The sequence below is a fragment of the Pseudophryne corroboree genome, chromosome 10 (assembly GCF_028390025.1).
Source record: "Pseudophryne corroboree isolate aPseCor3 chromosome 10, aPseCor3.hap2, whole genome shotgun sequence".
NCBI lineage: Eukaryota > Metazoa > Chordata > Amphibia > Anura > Myobatrachidae > Pseudophryne > Pseudophryne corroboree.
In genome coordinates, this window is record NC_086453.1 from 81,338,237 (window position 1) to 81,361,356 (window position 23,120).

General features: G+C 49.1%; 1 protein-coding gene across 4 annotated transcripts in view; it reads right to left on the reverse strand.

The window, feature by feature from the left end:
- The window catches only part of FUZ (fuzzy planar cell polarity protein), a 322,221-nt gene that overhangs the window by 19,868 nt on the left and 279,233 nt on the right, over positions 1-23,120 (reverse strand). For all 4 annotated transcript variants that reach the window (XM_063942537.1, XM_063942538.1, XM_063942536.1 and 1 more), the window contains one exon: positions 10,973-11,074. In XM_063942537.1, the coding sequence (XP_063798607.1) occupies positions 10,973-11,074 (102 nt within the window). The remainder of the gene's footprint in view (positions 1-10,972; positions 11,075-23,120) is intronic.

Sequence of the window (23,120 nt, forward strand, 5' to 3'; positions counted from 1 at the left end):
ACTAGGAGAAAAGGATTTACCGGTAGGTATTAAAATCCTATTTTATTCTCCACTCTGATGGGTTTCTTTTTATAATGTGCTCTTGAACCAGCTACCTAGGCATTCGTTGACATGTCTGCATCCCATGCTGTTTGCATTTGTGACCCGGTCATTATACATAAACCATACCTCTCAACTTTTAGTGAATTCAGGCCTGCATCTGAAAAGCGTTGTGACCTCGGGTGGATGGGCGTGGCCACACAACCCCTGTGATCATGATTTAGAGGGCGTGCCCACACTGCTGGGCAGCTCCTTGCTCACATCCCTGCACTGTAAATCTATTCCAGGGGTGGGCAATTATTTCAGCTGGGGGGCCTCTTAACACTTTCCAGCGAATACTCGAGGGCCGCACGGGGGGTAGGGACGCTGAGGGAGTTACAGGGAGGGTGAGGGTAGGGACATTGAGGGGCGAGCTACGGGGAGGGTGATTGCACACTTAGGGGGCAGTTACAGTGAAAGAGTGAGGGCAGGGGCCTAAAAAAATAGCTTTATTAGAATAAATAAAGTACCCTAAAGCCAAGTGTGGATTAAACATTCATATAAAGACTATAAGCTATGGAGAGCTTTCCCCACCCAGACTCCCTTACCAGATATTTGAAGTACTAGTAGTGCCTCCTCTCATCTTCAGGTAGAGGCAGCTGCATGTCACACCTGGAACTTGGGACTCCCCTTCCTGGGCGGGCGGCGCATATTAATTAAATTTCGGCTGCAGATCTCTTCATGGTTCCGGCGCTGCTGCTGCCTGTAAGTGTGACAGGCACCGGCAGCAACAAGCAGGACAGTGCTGAGGCAGAGAGTGGGGAGCCGCTATTCATGCTGCTGCTGCCTGTGATAAGTGTTACAGGTGCTGACAGCGGCAGCCTGCAGTAACAGGCAGGACAGTGCGGCACCGGCAGGAGGGGGGAGATGCTTTTCATGCTGACAAAGTGACAGGCGCTGGCAGCCGGAAGCAATAGCGGACATGCCTGTGCTGCTGTATGTATTCAAATCGGCCGCCGCCGCACGCATCCACGCTGAGTACCTTTGGCTCCATCCCCAACAGAGTCTAATGTCACAGGAAATCCGGCCAGCGGTACCCGACGTGACCAAGCTTTGTCAGCGGCGCCCACGGCTGGGAGGTAATGCAGTGCAATGCCAAGCAGCTCAGCCAGTCGGGTCGCTTGTCATTGCACACTGATGGGAGGTAGCGGGCCGGGCAGGATCAGCTCGCGGGCCGCATCCGGCCCGCGGGCCGTATTTTGCCCACCCCTAATCTATTCAGTGCTTAGCGGCTGCTTTGCAGAACAGAGCAGCGGTGATCACAGGCTCTCCAAACCTGCCCCCCACCCCCATCCGCGGGACACGTGGCCCGCGGGTGGGACAGTGAGAAAGTGTCCGAACAGTGGAACTGTCCCGTTGGAATCGGGAAAGTTGGGAGGTATGCATAAACAATGGGTCTAATTCAGACCTGTTCGCAGCAGCAAAATTGTTTTGCCTTGTAATTTTACTGCCGCTTTGAAAAAACATCCAATATCGCCTGGCATCCTGCACTTCCGGCATTCTCGAACTCTATTCTCGCCTAATATGTCTGTATGTATTGTATTGGTATCACCCGCTTATCTTCATTTTGTTGTACTAAGCCTCCTACCTTATGGGGGTCATTCAGAGTTGATCGCTCTCTAGCTACTTTTAGCAGCCGTGCAAACGCATAGTCGCCGCCCATGGGGGAGTGTGTTTTCGCTTTGCAAGTGTGCGAACGCGTGTGCAGCCGAGCGGTACAAAAAAGTTTTTGCAGTTTCTGAGTAGCTCTGGACTTATAGGCCCTACACACTGGGCGATAATACTGAAAGATATGAACGATCTTGTTCATTAATGAATATGATATCGTTCATATCTTTCAGTGTGGAGGCACCAGCGATGAACGATGCCCGGCCCCGCGCTCGTTCATCGCTGGTGCCCTGTCGCTTGTGCATGCAGGCCAATATGGACGATCTCGTCCATATTTGCCTGCACTGCTATGGAGCCGGGTGACAGGGGTAGTGAAGACACTTCACTCCCCCGTCACTGCTCCCCCGCCGCCGGGTCGCCTGTCGGCCCTATTCGCCGTCGGGCAGCTCGGCAGCGGATCTACCAGTGTGTAGGGCCCATTACTCAGCCCTTGCGATCACTTCAGTCTTTTTGGTCCCACAATTGACGTCAGACACCCACCCTGCAAACGCCTGGACACGCTTGCGTTTTTACAAACACTCATTGAAAACGGTCAGATGACACCCACAAACGCCCTCTTCCTGTCAATCTCCTTGCGATCGGCTGTACGAATGGATTCTTCGCTAAATCCATCGCCCAGCAATGAACTGCTTTGTACCCGTACGACGCGTGTGCGCATTGTGGTGCATGCGCAGTAGTAACCTGTTCGCTGCGCTGCGAAAAACATCAGCGAGCGATCAACTCGGAATGACCCCCTATATGTCTTGTGTTGTGCTACCTCTCAGCTGTATATTCTGTACTTTGGCTTTCACCCCCTTCATCTATATGTCCTGCATCATGCTGCTCCCCCACCCCACCTGTACAGTATGTCCTATATTGAGGTGTCGGTCTCACTCATCTGTATAACCTGCACTGTGCTGCCGCATACCCCCCCTCCACCACCCAACTGTATGTCCTACCTTGTGGCGTCTGTCTCCTTCAGCTGCACTGGCAGCCCCGGCCCTCATGACGGCACCCCTGATGTCCGCATTGCTGCAACTGGCTAACAGCACCTGGATGTGCCCGCTAGTCAGAGTGGAATATAGCTTTGAGTTTTCGTTCTAGTGGAACACAAATTCCGGAAGCGCATCTGTGGTGTGGCAGTGTGAGTTGGCCCGGCCATCAGTTTAAGCCAGCCCGGCCGCGGGTTGAGGGGACCATTCACAGCAGCCAGCCCCAATGAAGGACTTACTGGCTGCCACTAAGGGGACAACGGGACTGGGCAGGTGGAGACTGGCCAGGTGTCCCAATCCGCCGCTGTTATAATTGAGGCCTATAGACAGGTTGGGTAATCCTGACAGTCCTTACCCTAACCATCCCCTCCTGCATCTTAACCTTAAACCTTATACTTACCATCAGGATCTGATGGTATTGTGAGTGTTACAATCCTGACTACATCCCCTGACACTGTGAGCCCCCACCGGTCGAAATACCAACAATCCTAACCGTCCCCTCCCACAGCCTAAGCGTAACCATCCCCTCCTGCAGCCTAAGCCTAACCGTCCCCTCACGTAGCCTAACCGTCCCCTCCCGCAGCCTAATCCTAATCGTCCCCTCTCATAGCCTAACCCTAGCCGTCTTCTCCCGCCCCTTCCCGTAGCCTAACCATAACAGTACCCTTCCGCAACCTAACCCTAACTTTATACTTACCATCGGGATCGGTCAGGATTATGAGCGTCAGGATCCTGTCTACATTCCCTATAGACAATGTGGGGTAAATTTACTAAGATGGGAGTTCTATTTAAGATGGGATGTTGCCCATAGCAACCAATCAGATTCCAGGTATTACCTTCTAGAAGGTGCTAGATAAATGAGAAGTGGAATCTGATTGGTTGTTAATGCAACATCCCATCTTAAACAGAACTCCCATCTTAGTAAATTTATCCCTGTGAGCAGCCCTCTCCATGCATTTTTTACAATGAAATATATAAATACTTAAAAAAATATGGTCTAAACATAATGAAATTGGTGACAAAAAAAGAAAGAAAGTCAATTCCTAAACGGGTTATGAAAAAAAATAAAAAATGATCTAGTTAAGTGGATAAGGATGCCAGATGTGGCAGTATCTAAAAAACAAATACAACTAAAGAAAGTAAATACATTTATTGCACATGTAATGTTTACTTAAAGAGCTCTTTTGTAGCTTTCTAGAAATCGGCAGATATGGAGCTATTAGCACTGAAAGGTTTTGTTACCTAAATGCTTACGTGCTAGAATTATCCTCTGTCAGTAATGGTTCAAAGCAGCACAGCTAGTACAGTCATCTCCGCAATTGTTATTTGCAGTGGAGTGTATATTTTCCACACCAATCTCCTGAGCCTACACTGGAGTGGTGCCGGATGATAGATCTACAGTGTCTAGGTAGCCAGTCAGTAGGTCGACACCATATGGCTGACATGCATTTGACTGACAGGTACAAAAGGTCGACAGGTATAAAACGTCCACACGACAATAGTCAACACATGATTTAAGCCAAAAAGCATGTGTCGACCATTGTCATGTCGATCTATTGACCCTGTATACCTTTTGGTCATGTCCACCTTATATCTGTCGACCATATGGTGTTGACCTATTGACTGCCGGCCTAAATACTATAGAGCTTCTATACCACACTACATTGGAGTTTATACAGAATTCCAGTTTTGCAGAACTGGGCAGGATACAGTACCATGTAAAGAGGCATCTATACAATCACCTAATAACATTTAATAGTTGCTTTACTAGGTTACATTAACTTGCTGCTATTTCACTTCTTCTGATTTTTAAACAGAAGGGATTTTGGATGTAAATGTTTACAGGCATTATGAAAGTATTCCCTATATATCCTTTCATTATGAATGAGGACGCCATGGTATAGGCTGAGAGGACACTTAATAAAGCAGCACAGTAGGCGTAGTGGTCAGGTTGAAACTTCTAGTACCACACAGGAAATAGAAAAATGCCAGTGCACACTCTAAGCACTAAGAATACTGACAGTCAAGATAATTTTGATAAACTCTCACATGAGGTATAAGTGAAGCTCTTCGCACAAATTTAACCCAAAATATGGGCCCATCCACCATGTCCAGGTGGCACTATACTGGGGGCATTGTGTATCTGACACTATACTGGGGCCATTATGTGTATCTGACACTATACTGGGGCCATTATGTTTATCTGACACTATACTGGGGCCATTATGTGTATCTGGCACTATACTGGGGCCATTATATGTATATATGGCACTACTGGGGGCATTATGTGTATATATGGCACTGGGTGACCATTGGCTGATGGGTGACCGTTGGATGCATTGATCCATACCTCGAAAAAGGTTTTTGTAGAACCGAAACATCGATGACATGCTGCTATTAACTGCTCCTGTGATGCACCTGTGAGGTACAATGAATAGCTTTTCTCTGACGTCCTAGTGGATGCTGGGGACTCCGTCAGGACCATGGGGAATAGCGGCTCCGCAGGAGACAGGGCACAAAAGTAAAAGCTTTAGGATCAGGTGGTGTGCACTGGCTCCTCCCCCTATGACCCTCCTCCAAGCCTCAGTTAGATTTTTGTGCCCGGCCGAGAAGGGTGCAATCTAGGTGGCTCTCCTAAAGAGCTGCTTAGAGTAAAAGTTTTGTTAGGTTTTTTATTTTCAGTGAGTCCTGCTGGCAACAGGCTCACTGCATCGAGGGACTTAGGGGAGAGAAGTGAACTCACCTGCGTGTAGGATGGATTGGCTTCTTAGGCTACTGGACACCATTAGCTCCAGAGGGAGTCGGAACACAGGTCTCACCCTGGGGTTCGTCCCGGAGCCGCGCCGCCGACCCCCTTGCAGATGCCGAAAAGTGAAGAGGTCCAGAAACCGGCGGCAGAAGACTTTTCAGTCTTCATAAGGTAGCGCACAGCACTGCAGCTGTGCGCCATTGTTGTCAGCACACTTCATAGCAGCGGTCACTGAGGGTGCAGGGCGCTGGGGGGGGCGCCCTGGGCAGCAATGATAGTACCTTATTCTGGCTAAAAATACATCACATATAGCCCCTGGGGGCTATATGGATGTATTTAACCCCTGCCAGGTCTCAGAAAAACGGGAGAAGAAGCCCGCCGAAAAGGGGGCGGGGCCTATTCTCCTCAGCACACAGCGCCATTTTCCCTCACAGAAATGCTGGTGGGAAGGCTCCCTGGCTCCCCCCTGCACTGCACTACAGAAACAGGGTTAAAACAGAGAGGGGGGGCACTTATTTGGCGATATGACTATATATATTAAAATGCTATAAGGGAAAAACACTTATATAAAGGTTGTCCCTGTATAATTATAGCGTTTTTGGTGTGTGCTGGCAAACTCTCCCTCTGTCTCCCCAAAGGGCTAGTGGGGTCCTGTCCTCTATCAGAGCATTCCCTGTGTGTGTGCTGTGTGTCGGTACGTGTGTGTCGACATGTATGAGGACGATGTTGGTGAGGAGGCGGAGCAATTGCCTGTAATGGTGATGTCACTCTCTAGGGAGTCGACACCGGAATGGATGGCTTATTTAAGGAATTACGTGATAATGTCAACACGCTGCAAGGTCGGTTGACGACATGAGACGGCCGGCAAACCAATTAGTACCGGTCCAGGCGTCTCAAACACCGTCAGGGGCGTTAAAACGTCCTTTTACCTCAGTCGGTCGACACAGACACGGACACTGACTCCAGTGTCGACGGTGAAGAAACAAACGTATTTTCCTTTAGGGCCACACGTTACTTGTTAAGGGCAATGAAGGAGGTGTTACATATTTCTGATACTACAAGTACCACAAAAAAGGGTATTATGTGGAGTGTGAAAAAACTACCTGTAGTTTTTCCTGAATCAGATAAATTAAATGAAGTGTGTGATGATGCGTGGGTTTCCCCCGATAGAAAATTATTGGCGGTATACCCTTTCCCGCCAGAAGTTAGGGCGCGTTGGGAAACACCCCTTAGGGTGGATAAGGCGCTCACACGCTTATCAAAACAAGTGGTGGTACCGTCTCCAGATAGGGCCGCCCTCAAGGAGCCAGCTGATAGGAGGCTGGAAAATATCCTAAAAAGTATATACACACATACTGGTGTTATACTGCGACCAGCGATCGCCTCAGCCTGGATGTGCAGCGCTGGGGTGGCTTGGTCGGATTCCCTGACTGAAAATATTGATACCCTTGACAGGGACAGTATTTTATTGACTATAGAGCATTTAAAGGATGCATTTCTATATATGCGAGATGCACAGAGGGATATTTGCACTCTGGCATCAAGAGTAAGTGCGATGTCCATATCTGCCAGAAGTTGTTTATGGACACGACAGTGGTCAGGTGCTGCAGATTCCAAACGGCACATGGAAGTATTGCCGTATAAAGGAGAAAAAGACAACGTCTTTTCAGCCTCAGTCCTTTCGTCCCCATAAGGGCAAGCGGGCAAAAGGCCAGTCATATCTGCCATGGGATAGAGGAAAGGGAAGAAGACTGCAGCAGGCAGCCCATTCCCAGAAACAGAAGCCCTCCACCGCTTCTGCCAAGTCCTCAGCATGACGCTGGGGCCGTACAAGCGGACTCAGGTGCGGTGGGGGGGGGTCGTCTCAAGAGTTTCAGCACGCAGTGGGCTCACTCGCAAGTGGACCCCTGGATCCTACAAGTAGTATCCCAGGGGTACAGATTGGAAATTCGAGACGTCTCCCCCTCGCAGGTTCCTGAAGTCTGCTTTACCAACGTCTCCCTCCGACAGGGAGGCAGTAGTGGAAACAATTCACAAGCTGTATTCCCAGCAGGTGATAATCAAAGTACCCCTCCTACAACAAGGAAAGGGGTATTATTCCACACTATATTGTGGTACTGAAGCCAGACGGCTCGGTGAGACCTATTCTAAATCTGAAATAGTTGAACACTTACATACAAAGGTTCAAATCAAGATGGAGTCACTCAGAGCAGTGATAGCGAACCAGGAAGAAGGGGACTATATGGTGTCCCGGGACATCAGGGATGCTTACCTCCATGTCCCAATTTGCCCTTCTCACCAAGGGTACCTCAGGTTCGTGGTACAGAACTGTCACTATCAGTTTCAGACGCTGCCGGTTGGATTGTCCACGGCACCCCGGGTCCTTACCAAGGTAATGGCCGAAATGATGATTCTTCTTCAAAGAAAATGGACGATCTCCTGATAGGGGCAAGGTCCAGAGAACAGTTGGAGGTCGGAGTAGCACTATCTCAAGTAGTTCTACGACAGCACGGGTGGATTCTAAATATTCCAAAACCGCAGCTGTTTCCGACGACACGTCTGCTGTTCCTAGGGATGATTCTGGACACAGTCCAGAAAAAGGTGTTTCTCCCGGAGAAGAAAGCCAGGGAGTTATCCGAGCTAGTCAGGAACCTCCTAAAACCAGGAAAAGTGTCAGTGCATCATTGCACAAGGGTCCGGGGAAAAATGGTGGCTTCTTACGAAGCGATTCCATTCGGTAGATTTCACGCAAGAACTTTTCAGTGGGATCTGCTGGAAAAATGGTTCGGATTGCATCTTCAGATGCATCAGCGGATAACCCTGTCTCCAAGGACAAGGGTGTTTCTTCTGCGGTGGCTGCAGAGTGCTCATCTACTAAAGGGCCGCAGACTCGGCATTCAGGACTGGGTCCTGGTGACCACGGATGCCAGCCTGAGAGGCTGGGGAGCAGTCACACAGGGAAAAAATTTCCAGGGAGTGTGATCAAGTCTGGAGACTTCTCTCCACATAAATATACTGGAGCTAAGGGCAATTTACAATGTTCTAAGCTTAGCAAGACCTCTGCTTCAAGGTCAGCCGGTATTGATCCAGTGGGACAACATCACGGCAGTCGCCCACGTAAACAGACAGGGCGGCACAAGAAGCAGGAGGGCAATGGCAGAAACTGCAAGGATTCTTCGCTGGGCGAAAAATCATGTGATAGCACTGTCAGCAGTGTTCATTCCGGGAGTGGACAACTGGGAAGCAGACTTCCTCAGCAGGCACGACCTCCACCCGGGAGAGTGGGGACTTCATCGGGAAGTATTCCACATGATTGTGAACCGTTGGGAAAGACCAAAGGTGGACATGATGGCGTCCCGCCTGAACAAAAAACTGGACAGGTATTGCGCCAGGTCAAGAGACCCTCAAGCAATATCTGTGGACGTTCTGGTAACACCGTGGGTGTACCAGTCGGTGTATGTGTTCCCTCCTCTGCTTCTCATAACCAAGGTACTGAGAATTATAAGACGTAGAGGAGTAAGAACTATACTCGTGGCTCCGGATTGGCCAAGAAGGACGTGGCACCCGGAACTTCAAGAAATGCTCACAGAGGACTCATGGCCTCTGCCGCTAAGAAGGGACTTGCTTCAGCAAGTACCAGGTCTGTTCCAAGACTTACCGCGGCTGCGTTTGACGGCATGGCGGTGGAACGCCAGATCCTAAGGGAAAAAGGCATTCCGGAAGAGGTCATTCCTACCCTGGTCAAAGCCAGGAAGGAGGTGACCGCAAAACATTATCACCACATGTGGCGAAAATATGTTGCGTGGTGTGAGGCCAGGAAGGCCCCACGAAGAAATTTCAACTCGGTCGATTCCTGCATTTCCTGCAAACAGGAGTGTCTATGGGCCTCAAATTGGGGTCGATTAAGGTTCAAATTTCGGCCCTGAAAATTTTCTTCCAGAAAGAATTGGCTTCAGTTCCTGAAGTCCAGAAGTTTGTCAAGGGAGTATTGCATATACAACCCCCTTTTTGTGCCTCCAGTGGCACTGTGGGATCTCAACGTAGTTCTGGGATTCCTCAAATCACATTTTAAACCGCTCAAATCTGTGGATTTGAAATATCTCACATGGAAAGTGACCATGCTGTTGGCCCTGGCCTCGGCCAGGCGAGTGTCAGAATTGGCGGCTTTGTCTCACAAAAGCCATATCTGATTGTCCATTCGGACAGGGCAGAACTGCGGACTCGTCCCCAGTTTCTTCCTAAGGTGGTGTCAGCGTTTCACCTGAACCAGCTTATTGTGGTACCTGCGGCTACTAGGGACTTGGAGGACTCCAAGTTGCTAGATGTTGTCAGGGCCCTGAAAATATAGGTTTCCAGGACGGCTGGAGTCAGGAAAACTGACTCGCTGTTATCCTGTATGCACCCAACAAACTGGGTGCTCTTGCTTCTAAGCAGACGATTGCTCGTTGGATTTGTAGCACATTTCAACTTGCACATTCTGTGGCAGGCCTGCCACAGCCTAATTCTGTCAAGGCCCATTCCACAAGGAAGGTGGGCTCATCCTGGGCGGCTGCCCGAGGGGTCTCGGCATTACAACTCTGCCGAGCAGCTACGTGGTCGGGGGAGAACACGTTTGTAAAATTCTACAAATTTGATACCCTGGCTAAAGAGGACCTGGAGTTCTCTCATTCGGTGCTGCAGAGTCATCCGCACTCTCCCGCCCGTTTGGGAGCTTTGGTATAATCCCCATGGTCCTGACGGAGTCCCCAGCATCCACTAGGACGTCAGAGAAAATAAGATTTTACTTACCGATAAATCTATTTCTCGTAGTCCGTAGTGGATGCTGGGCGCCCATCCCAAGTGCGGATTGTCTGCAATACTTGTACATAGTTATTGTTACAAAAATCGGGTTATTATTGTTGTGAGCCATCTTTTCAGAGGCTCCGCTGTTATCATGCTGTTAACTGGGTTCAGATCACAGGTTGTACAGTGTGATTGGTGTGGCTGGTAGGAGTCTTACCCGGGATTCAAAATCCTTCCTTATTGTGTACGCTCGTCCGGGCACAGTATCCTAACTGAGGCTTGGAGGAGGGTCATAGGGGGAGGAGCCAGTGCACACCACCTGATCCTAAAGCTTTTACTTTTGTGCCCTGTCTCCTGCGGAGCCGCTATTCCCCATGGTCCTGACGGAGTCCCCAGCATCCACTACGGACTACGAGAAATAGATTTATCGGTAAGTAAAATCTTATTTTTGGTGGATAGTGGTGATTGCCTGTACATTTGGTTTCTATATTGTATGGTCTGCATTGGCCTTCATGGAGAACCGCCCATTGGATATTTGAAGCTGAGAGTGTGGACCTGATATTCTACATTATATATTTACATACACACACATGCACTTTTTTCCCTTCATTTAAATTGGGCATAAAACATCTTTCAAATATTATTAAAAAAAGAAAACCAAAAACTAGTTTGTTAAAAGTTTAGTCATGGATATGATAGTACTGTATGTGTACGTAGAACTTACTGTTCTTCCCATCATGCTGCTCTGTTTGGAAGTAGCGAGATATGGCGAGCGTATAAAAGGATCGAAGTGCTGCCCTGCGCCGCTCCAAGGTTAATTTCAGTTCTGGCAAGACAGTGACAGCGTGCATTAGCATACACTAAAATGATGTGAAAAAATCTGACAGATTATAGGAAACAAAGAAGAAAAGGTGATTACACAGATGGAGCCCTCCTCATCTATGCCTTTAATAGGATTAACTGAGCCAGGGCAGTCGGATTTAATCAGCTCCTGTAATGACTTAATCCCCTGCTGTATTGTTCTCTCTGTATTGTATTGCAGCTGAGAACAATAGATGAAAGGCTTATGCTTCTAAACCTTGGTGCACCTAGGTGCAGCAGAGAAGCATAGATGAGCGTGGCTCCATCCGTAGGAAACAAAGAAAAAAACAGCAACATTCAATCTCCTGACGTTTGTCAGCTGAGCTTTACCGCTGGAATTTTCACATATTTATATTTTAAAACACAACTCAACCGCTTCCTTATTTTAATTTTAGTTGAGCAATGGGTTTGGCCTTATAGAGCAAATTTTTTTGTACAGATTAGACGTTACAGCTATAATTGCTAATGAGAGTACAAATGTGCCGCAATCCAGTCAAACAAGTATCTGGACACAAAACAGAAAGGAAATATGCCAGCACTTGGTTTGACCCATATTATACATGGTACCAGCTGCGCGGCAATATTAATGCCATATACAAAACAGAAAGACGTTTAATATCAGCGTTAACAATAATATACTGCAAATCTGTGTGTATGTAGCAAATAAAACAGAGGGGATTCTGGTCATATTTTGATCAAAACATTTAAGCTTGCAGCCCACGTCAAGGGTCCCCTGTATTTTGCAAGTATCTAGCACTTGTGCATACAGTATGCTCAGCACTCTTACATTGCAGTTAAATGTACTCACCTCCCAGATAGGAATACATACGTGATCTTGACAGACGGGATGCTGGCTGTCAGTATACAGACAGCGGCATCCCACCAGCCTGTATCTCGGCAGTGAACACAGCGAGTCCCCTCGCGGGCTTGCTGCGCTAGCCACAGATTATATTCTCACTCGGGTGGTTGTGTGGACCCACCACCCAAGTGGGAATATGGGGCTGCGGTCAGTCTTCCAGTCATCTGCATTTCTCTGACGTCCTAGTGGATGCTGGGGACTCCGTAAGGACCATGGGGAATAGACGGGCTCCGCAGGAGACTGGGCACTCTATAAGAAAGATTTGGTACTATCTGGTGTGCACTGGCTCCTCCCTCTATGCCCCTCCTCCAGACCTCAGTTAGATTTCTGTGCCCGGCTGAGCTGGATGCACACTAGGGGCTCTCCTGAGCTCCTAGAAAGAAAGTATATGTTAGGTTTTTTATTTTACAGTGAGACCTGCTGGCAACAGGCTCACTGCAACGAGGGACTAAGGGGAGAAGAAGCGAACCTACCTGCTTGCAGCTAGCTTGGGCTTCTTAGGCTACTGGACACCATTAGCTCCAGAGGGATCGACCGCAGGACCCGTCCTTGGTGTTCGTTCCCGGAGCCGCGCCGCCGTCCCCCTTACAGAGCCAGAAGCAAGAAGATGGTCCGGAAAATCGGCGGCAGAAGACTTCAGTCTTCACCAAGGTAGCGCACAGCACTGCAGCTGTGCGCCATTGCTCCTCATACACACTTCACACTCCGGTCACTGAGGGTGCAGGGCGCTGGGGGGGGGGGGCGCCCTGAGCAGCAATAAAAACACCTTGGCTGGCAAAATAACCACAATATATAGCCCCAGAGGCTATATATGTGGTAATTACCCCTGCCAGAATACAGAAAAAAGCGGGAGAAAAGTCCGCCGAAAAAGGGGCGGAGCCATCTCCCTCAGCACACTGGCGCCATTTCTCCCTCACAGTTCCGCTGGAAGGAAGCTCCCTGACTCTCCCCTGCAGTCTACACTACAGAAAGGGTAAAAAAGAGAGGGGGGGCACTAAATTTAGGCGCAGTATAACTTATAGCAGCTATAAGGGGACATAATTCAGTTAGTCCCTGCATTATATAGCGCTCTGGTGTGTGCTGGCATACTCTCTCTCTGTCTCCCCAAAGAGCTTTTGTGGGGTCCTGTCTCCTTTAAGAGCATTCCCTGTGTGTGTGCGGTGTGTCGGTACGGCTGTGTCGACATGTTTGATGAGGAGGCTTATGTGGAGGCGGAGCAGATGCCTATAAATGTGATGTCACCCCCTGCGGGGCAGACACCTGAGTGGATGGACTTATGGAAGGAATTACGTGGAAGTGTCGACTCCTTACATAAAAAATTTGACGACATGCCAAATGCGGGACAGCCGGCTTCTCAGCTCGTGCCTGCCCAGACAATTCAAAGGCCATCAGGGGCTCTGAAACGCCCACTACCTCAGATGGCAGACACAGATGTCGACACGGATACTGATACCAGTGTCGACGACGATGAGTCAAATTTAATGTCCACTAGGGCCATTCGTTGCATGATTGAGGCAATGAATGAGGTATTACACATTTCTGATACTACCGTCTCCGGATACGGCCGCCCTAAAGGAACCTGCTGATAGAAAGCAGGAGGCTATCCTAAAGTCTATATATACACACACTGGTGTTATACTGAGACCAGCTATTGCTTCAGCGTGGATGTGCAGTGCTGCTGCTGCTTGGTCAGATTCCCTGTCGGAAAATATTGACACCCTAGACAGGGACACTATATTGCTAACCGTAGAGCATATAAAAGACTCAGTCTTGTACATGAGAGATGCACAGAGGGAGATCTGCCGGCTGGCATCTAGAATAAGTGCATTGTCCATTTCTGCTAGGAGAGGCTTATGGACTCGGCAGTGGACAGGGGATGCAGATTCTAAAAGGCACATGGAAGTTTTGCCTTATAAGGGTGAGGAGTTATTCGGGGATGGTCTCTCAGACCTTGTTTCCACAGCAACAGCTGGGAAGTCAGCATTTTTGCCCCATGTCCCCTCACAGCCTAAGAAAGCGCCGTATTATCAGGTACAGTCCTTTCGACCCCAGAAAAACAGGCGGGGAAAAGGCGGGTCCTTTCTGTCTAGAGGCAGAGGAAGGGGAAAAAAACTGCAACACACAGCAGGTTCCCAGGAACAAAAGTCCTCCCCCGCTTCTTCCAAATCCGCCGCATGACGGTGGGGCTCCACAGGCGGAGCCAGGTACGGTGGGGGGCCGCCTCAAAAATTTCAGCGATCAGTGGGTTTGCTCACGGGTGGATCCCTGGATCCTTCAAGTAGTATCTCAGGGGTACAAGCTGGAATTCGAGGCGCCTCCCCCCCGCCGTTTCCTCAAATCGGCCTTACCGACAACTCCCTCGGGCAGGGAGGCTGTACTAGAGGCAATTCACAAGCTGTATTCCCAGCAGGTGATAGTCAAGGTACCCCTACTTCAACAAGGACGGGGTTACTATTCCACACTGTTTGTGGTACCGAAACCGGACGGTTCGGTGAGACCCATTTTAAATTTGAAATCCTTGAACACATACATAAAAAGATTCAAGTTCAAGATGGAATCGCTCAGGGCGGTTATTGCAAGCCTGGACGAGGGGGATTACATGGTATCCCTGGACATCAAGGATGCTTACCTGCATGTCCCAATTTACCTTCCTCACCAGGAGTACCTCAGATTTGTGGTACAGGATTGCCATTACCAATTCCAGACACTACCGTTTGGACTGTCCACGGCACCGAGGGTGTTTACCAAGGTAATGGCAGAAATGATGATACTCCTTCGAAAAAAGGGAGTTTTAATTATCCCGTACTTGGACGATCTCCTAATAAAGGCGAGGTCCAGGGAGCAGTTACTGGTCGGAGTAGCACTATCTCGGGAAGTGCTACAACAGCATGGCTGGATTCTAAACATTCCAAAGTCACAACTGGTTCCTTCCACACGCTTACTGTTCCTGGGGATGATTCTGGACACAGAACAGAAAAAAGTGTTTCTCCCGCAGGAGAAAGCCAAGGAGCTGTCATCTCTAGTCAGAGACCTCCTAAAACCAAAACGGGTATCGGTGCATCACTGCACACGAGTCCTGGGAAAAATGGTGGCTTCATACGAAGCAATTCCATTCGGCAGGTTCCATGCAAGGACCTTCCAGTGAGACCTCTTGGACAAGTGGTCGGGATCGCATCTTCAGATGCATCAACTGATAACCCTGTCTCCAAGGACCAGGGTGTCTCTACTGTGGTGGCTGCAGAGTGCTCATCTTCTAGAGGGCCGCAGATTCGGCATACAGGACTGGGTCCTGGTGACCACGGATGCCAGCCTTCGAGGCTGGGGCGCAGTCGCACAGGGAAGAAATTTCCAGGGACTTTGGTCAAGTCAGGAGTCGTCCCTACACATAAATATTCTGGAACTGAGGGCCATTTACAATGCCCTAAGTCAGGCAAGGCCCCTGCTTCAAAACCAGACGGTTCTGATCCAATCAGACAACATCACGGCAGTCGCCCATGTAAACCGACAGGGCGGCACAAGAAGCAGGATGGCGATGGCAGAAGCCACAAGGATTCTCCGATGGGCGGAAAATCACGTACTAGCACTGTCAGCAGTGTTCATTCCGGGAGTGGACAACTGGGAAGCAGACTTCCTCAGCAGACACGACCTACACCCGGGAGAGTGGGGACTTCATCCAGAAGTCTTCCTGCTGTTGGTAAACCGTTGGGAAAGGCCACAGGTGGACATGATGGCGTCCCGCCTCAACAAAAAGCTAAAGAGATATTGCGCCAGGTCAAGGGACCCTCAGGCGATAGCTGTGGACGCTCTAGTGACACCATGGGTGTACCAGTCGGTTTATGTGTTCCCTCCTCTGCCTCTCATACCAAAGGTACTGAGAATAATTAGAAGGCGAGGAGTAAGAACGATACTCGTGGTTCCGGATTGGCCAAGAAGAGCTTGGTACCCAGAACTTCAAGAAATGTTATCAGAGGACTCATGGCCTCTACCGCTCAGACAGGATCTGCTACAGCAGGGGCCCTGTCTGTTCCAAGACTTACCGCGGCTGCGTTTGACGGCATGGCGGTTGAATTCCGGATCCTATAGGAAAATAAGAATTTACTTACCGATAATTCTATTTCTCGTAGTCCGTAGTGGATGCTGGGGACTCCATCAGGACCATGGGGTTTAGCGGCTCCGCAGGAGACAGGGCACAATAATAAAAGCTTTAGGATCAGGTGGTGTGCACTGGCTCCTCCCCCTATGACCCTCCTCCAAGCCTCAGTTAGGATACTGTGCCCGGACGAGCGTGCATAATAAGGAAGGATATTGAATCCCGGGTAAGACTCATACCAGCCACACCAATCACACCGTACAACCTGTGATCTGAACCCAGTTAACAGTATGATAACAACGAAGGAGCCTCTGAAAAGATGGCTCACAACAAGAATAACCCGATTTTTGTAACAATAACTATGTACAAGTATTGCAGACAATCCGCACTTGGGATGGGCGCCCAGCATCCACTACGGACTACGAGAAATAGAATTATCGGTAAGTAAATTCTTATTTTCTCTAACGTCCTAAGTGGATGCTGGGGACTCCGTCAGGACCATGGGGATTATACCAAAGCTCCCAAACGGGCGGGAGAGTGCGGATGACTCTGCAGCACCGAATGAGAGAACTCCAGGTCCTCCTCAGTCAGGGTGTGCCCCTGACCAAGTAGCAGCTCGGCAAAGTTGTAAAGCCGAGACCCCTCGGGCAGCCGCCCAAGATGAGCCCACTTCCTTGTGGAATGGGCTTTTACTGATTTTGGCTGTGGCAAGCCTGCCACAGAATGTGCAAGCTGAATTGTACCACAAATCCAGCGAGCAATCGTCTGCTTAGAAGCAGGAACACCCATCTTGTTGGGTGCATACAGGCTAAACAGCGAGTCAGATTTTCTGACTCCAGTCGTCCTGGAAACATATATTTTCAGGGCCCTGACAACGTCAAGTAACTTGGAGTCCTCCAAGTCCCTAGTAGCCGCAGGTACCACAATAGGTTGGTTCATGTGAAAAACAGAAAACACCTTACGGAGAAATTGAGGACGAGTCCTCAATTTTGCCCTGTCAGAATGAAAAATTAAGTAAGGGCTTTTATATGATAAAGCCGCCCATTCTGACACACGCTTGGCTGAAGCCAGGGCTAATAGAATCTTCACCTTCCACGTGAAATATTTTAATTCCACAGTGGTGAGTGGATCACCAATGTGACTTTAGGAAACTCAAAACAACATTGAGATCCCAAGGTGCCACTGGGGGCACAAAAGGAGGCTGTATATGCAGTACCCCTTTTACAAACGTCTGAACTTCAGGCACTGAAGCCAGTTCTTTCTGGAAGAAAGTTGACAGGGTCGAATTTTGAACCTTAATGGACCCTAATTTTAGGCCCATAGACAGTCCTGTTTTCAGGAAATGTAGGAAACGACCCAGTTGGAATTCCTCTGTAGGGACCTTCTTGGCCTCACACCACGCAACATATTTTCGCCAAATGCGGTGAAAATGTTTTGCGGTTACATCCTTCCTGGCTTCGACCAGGGTAGGGATGACTTCATCTGGAATGCCCTTTCAGGATGCGGCGTTCAACTGCCATGCCGTCAAACGCAGCCGCGGTAAGTCTTGGAACAGACAAGGCCCCTGCTGGAGCAGGTCCTTTCTTAAAGGTAGAGGCCACGGTTCTTCCGTGAGCATCTCTTGAAGTTCCGGGTACCAAGTCCTTCTTGACCCATCCGGAACCACGAGTATCGTTCTTACTCATCTCCTTCTTATGATTCTCAGTACTTTTGGTATGAGATGCATAGGAGGGAACACATACCCTGACTGGTACACCCACAGTGTTACCAGAGCGTCCACCGCTATTGCCTGAGGGTCCCTTGACCTGGCGCAATATTTGTCTAGTTTTTTGTTCAGGCGGGACGCCATCATGTCCACCTTTGGTTTTTCCCAACGGTTTACAATCATGTGGAAGACTTCCCGCTGAAGTCCCCACTCTCCCGGGTGGAGGTTATGCCTGCTGAGGAAGTTTGCTTCCCAGTTTTCCACTCCCGGAATTAACACTGCTGAGAGTGTTATCACATGATTTTTCGCCCAGCGAAGAATCCTTGCAGTTTCTGCCATTTCCCTCCTGCTTCATGTGCCGCCCTGTCTGTTTACGTGGGCGACTGCCGTGATGTTGTCCCACTGGATCAATACCGTCTGACCTTGAAGCAGAGGTCTTGCTAAGCTTAGAGCCTTGTAAATTGCCCTTAGCTCCAGTATATTTATGTGGAAAGAAGTCTCCAGACTTGATCACACTCCCTGGAAATTTTTTCCTTGTGTGACTGCTCCCCAGCCACTCAGGCTGGCATCCGTGGTCACCAGGACCCAGTCCTGAATGTCGAATCTGCGGCCCTTTCATAGATGAGCACTCTGCAGCCACCGCAGAAGAAAACACCCTTGTCCTTGGAGACAGGGTTGTCCGCTGATGCATCTGAAGATGTGATCCGGACCATTTTCCCAGCAGATTCCACTGAAAGGTTCTTGCGTGAAATCTACCGAATGGGATCGCTTTGTAAGAAACCACCATTTTTCACAGGACCCTTGTGCAATGATGCACTGATACTTTTCCTGGTTTTAGGAGGTTCCTGACTAGCTCGGATAACTCCCTGGTCTTCTTCTCCGGGAGAAAACATCCTTTTCTGGACTGTGTCCAGAATCATTCCTAGGAACATTAGACGTGTCGTCGGAAAAAGCTGCGATTTTGGAATATTTAGAATCCACTCGTGCTGTCGTAGAACTACTTGAGATAGTGCTACTCCGACCGCCAACTGTTCTTTGGACCTTGCCCTTATCAGGAAAGCGTCCATATTTCTTTTAGGAAGAATCATCATTTCGGCCATTACCATGGTAAAGACCCGGGGTGCCGTGGGCAATCCAAACGGCAGCGTCTGAACTGATAGTGACAGTTCTGTACCACGAACCTGAGATACCCTTGGTGAGAAGGGCAAAATTTGGACATGTAGGTAAGCGTCCCTGATATCCAGTGACACCATATCGTCCTGGTTCGCTATCACTGCTCTGAGTGACTCCATCTTGATTTGAACCCTTGTATGTAATTGTTCAAATCTTTTTGATCTCACCGAGCCGTTTGGCTTCAGTACCACAATATAGTGTGGAATAATACCCCTTCCCCTGTTGTAGGAGGGGTACTTTGATTATCACCTGCTGGGAATACAGCCTGTGAATTTTTTTCCAATACTGCCTCCCTGTCGGAGGGAGACGTTGGTAAAGCAGACTTCAGGAACTTGTGAGGGGAAGACGTCTCGAATTTCCAATGTACACCTGGGATACTACGTGTAGGATCCAGGAGTCCACTTGCGAGTGAGCCCACTGCGTGCTGAAACTCTTGAGATGACCCCCCACCGCACCTGAGTCCGCTTGTATGGCCCCAGCGTCATGCTGCGGACTTGGCAGAAGCTGTGGAGGACTTCTGTTCCTGGGAATGGGCTGCCTGCTGCAGTCTTCTTCCCTTTCCTCTAACCCTGGGCAGATATGACTGGCCTTTTGCCCGCCTGCCTTTATGGGTACGAAAGGACTGAGACTGAAAAGACTGTGTCCTTTTCTGCTGAGATGTGACTTGGGGTAACAAAAGTGGATTTTCCAGCTGTTGCCATGGCCACCAGGTCCGATGGACCGCCCCTTTATACGGCAATATTTCCATGTGCCGTCTGGAATCTGCATCACCTGACCACTGTCGTGTCTATAAACATCGTCTGGCAGATATGGACATCACATCTACTCTTGATGCCAGAATGCAAATATCCCTCTGCGCATCTCGCATATATAGAAATGCATCCTTAAAATGCTCTATAGTCAATAAAATATTGTTCCTGTCAAGGGTATCAATATTTTCAGTCAGGAAATCCGACCAAGCCCCCCCAGCGCTGCACATCCAGGCTGAGGCGATTGCTGGTCGTAGTATAACAACAGTATGTGTGTATATACTTTTTAGGATATTTTTCAGCTTCCTATCAGCTGGCTCTTTGAGGGCGGCCGTATCTGGAGACGGTAACGCCACTTGTTTTTATAAGCGTGTGAGCGCCTTATCCACCCTAAGGTGTGTTTCCCAACTCGCCCTCACTTCTGGCGGGAAAAAGGTATACCTCCAATAATTTTCTATCGGAGGAAACCCACGTATCATCACACACTTTAATTTATCTGATTCAGGAAAAACTACAAGTAGATTATTCCCATCCTACATAATACCCTTATTTGTGGTACTTGTAGTATCAGAAATATGTAACACCTCCTTCATTGCCCTTAACATGTAACGTGTGGCCCTAAAGGAAAATACGTTTGTTTCTTTACCGTCGACACTGAAGTCAGTGTCCGTGTCTGTGTCGACCAACTGAGGTAAATGGGCGTTTTTACAAGCCCCTGACGGTGTCTGAGACGCCTGGACAGGTACTAATTTGTTTGCCGGCCGTCTCATGTCGTCAACCGACCTTGCATCGTGTTGACATTATCACGTAATTCCTAAATAAGCCATCCATTCCGGTGTCGACTCCCTAGAGAGTGACATCACCAAAACAGGCAATTTGCTCCGCCTCCTCACCAACATCGTCCTCCTACATGTCGACACACACGTACCGACACACAGCACACACACAGGGAATGCTCTGATAGAGGACAGGACCCCACTAGCCCTTTGGGGAGACAGAGGGAGAGTTTGCCAGCACACACCAAAAACGCTATAATTATACAGGGACAACCCCTTATACAAGTGTTTTCCCTTATAGCATTTTCACATATGTAATCATATCGCCAAATAAGTGCCCCCCCTCTCTGTTTTAACCTGTTTCTGTAGTGCAATGCAGGGGAGAGCCTGGGAGCCTTCCTCACAGCAGAGCTGAGCAGGAAAATGGCGCCGTGTGCTGAGGAGAATAGGCCCCGCCCCCTAAAACGGCGGGCTCTTCTCCCGGAGTTTGTGAGATCTGGCAGGGGTTAAATACATCCATATAGCCTCAAGGGCTATATGTGATGTATTTTAGCCATAAAAAAGGTATAATACATTGCTGCCCAGGGCGCCCCCCCCAGCGCCCTGCACCCTCAGTGACCACTGGTATGAAGTGTGCTGACAACAATGGCGCACAGCTGCAGTGCTGTGCGCTACCTTATGAAGACTGAAAGTCTTCTGCCGCCTGTTTCCGGACCTTCGTAGCAGTGAGCCTGTTGCCAGCAGGACTCACTGAAAATAAAAAACCTAACTTAAACTTTTATTCTAAGCAGCTCAGGAGAGCCACCTAGATTGCACCCTTCTCGGCCGGGCACAAAGATCTAACTGAGGCTTGGAGGAGGGTCATAGGGGGAGGAGCCAGTGCACACCACCTGATCCTAAAGCTTTTATTATTGTGCCCTGTCTCCTGCGGAGCCGCTAAACCCCATGGTCCTGACGGAGTCCCCAGCATCCACTTAGGACGTTAGAGAAAAGGGCATTCCGGAGGAAGTCATTCCTACGCTGATAAAAGCCAGGAAAGAAGTAACAGCAAACCATTATCACCGCATTTGGCGAAAATATGTTGCGTGGTGTGAGGCCAGGAAGGCCCCTACAGAGGAATTTCAGCTGGGTCGTTTTCTGCACTTCCTACAGTCGGGAGTGACTATGGGCCTAAAATTGGGTTCCATTAAGGTCCAGATTTCGGCTCTGTCGATTTTCTTCCAGAAAGAACTGGCTTCACTGCCTGAAGTTCAGACTTTTGTAAAGGGAGTGCTTCATATTCAGCCCCCTTTTGTGCCTCCTGTGGCACCTTGGGATCTCAATGTGGTGTTGAGTTTCCTAAAATCACATTGGTTTGAACCACTTAAAACTGTGGATCTGAAATATCTCACATGGAAAGTGGTCATGTTATTGGCCTTGGCTTCGGCCAGGCGTGTGTCAGAATTGGCGGCTTTGTCATGTAAAAGCCCTTATCTGATTTTCCATATGGATAGGGCAGAATTGAGGACTCGTCCCCAGTTTCTCCCTAAGGTGGTATCAGCTTTTCACTTGAACCAACCTATTGTGGTGCCTGCGGCTACTAGGGACTTGGAGGATTCCAAGTTACTGGACGTAGTCAGGGCCTTGAAAATTTATGTTTCCAGGACGGCTGGAGTCAGGAAAACGGACTCGCTTTTTATCCTGTATGCACCCAACAAAATAGGTGCTCCTGCTTCTAAGCAGACTATTGCTCGCTGGATTTGTAGCACAATTCAGCTGGCGCATTCTGCGGCTGGATTGCCGCATCCTAAATCAGTGAAAGCCCATTCCACGAGGAAGGTGGGCTCATCTTGGGCGGCTGCCCGAGGGGTCTCGGCTTTACAACTTTGCCGAGCTGCAACTTGGTCAGGGGCAAACACGTTTGCTAAATTCTACAAATTTGATACCCTGGCTGAGGAGGACCTTGAGTTCTCTCATTCGGTGCTGCAGAGTCATCCGCACTCTCCCGCCCGTTTGGGAGCTTTGGTATAATCCCCATGGTCCTTACGGAGTCCCCAGCATCCACTAGGACGTCAGAGAAAATAAGAATTTACTCACCGGTAATTCTATTTCTCGTAGTCCGTAGTGGATGCTGGGCGCCCATCCCAAGTGCGGATTGTCTGCAATACTTGTATATAGTTATTGCCTAACTAAAGGGTTATTGTTGAGCCATCTGTTGATAGGCTCAGTTATATTTCATACTGTTAACTGGGTATAATATCACGAGTTATACGGTGTGATTGGTGTGGCTGGTATGAGTCTTACCCGGGATTCAAAATCCTTCCTTATTGTGTCAGCTCTTCCGGGCACAGTATCCTAACTGAGGTCTGGAGGAGGGGCATAGAGGGAGGAGCCAGTGCACACCAGATAGTACCAAATCTTTCTTATAGAGTGCCCAGTCTCCTGCGGAGCCCGTCTATTCCCCATGGTCCTTACGGAGTCCCCAGCATCCACTACGGACTACGAGAAATAGAATTACCGGTGAGTAAATTCTTATTTTTACAGGCTGTCGGGATTCCGGCGTTGGTATCCTAAATGCCAGGATCCCGACAGCCGGTATATTAACTGCATCCCCCAGATAAAGAAGGGAACATCTCTATAAAGGGCTGGCTTGTGAGCCACACCTAACTAGGGCTATAAA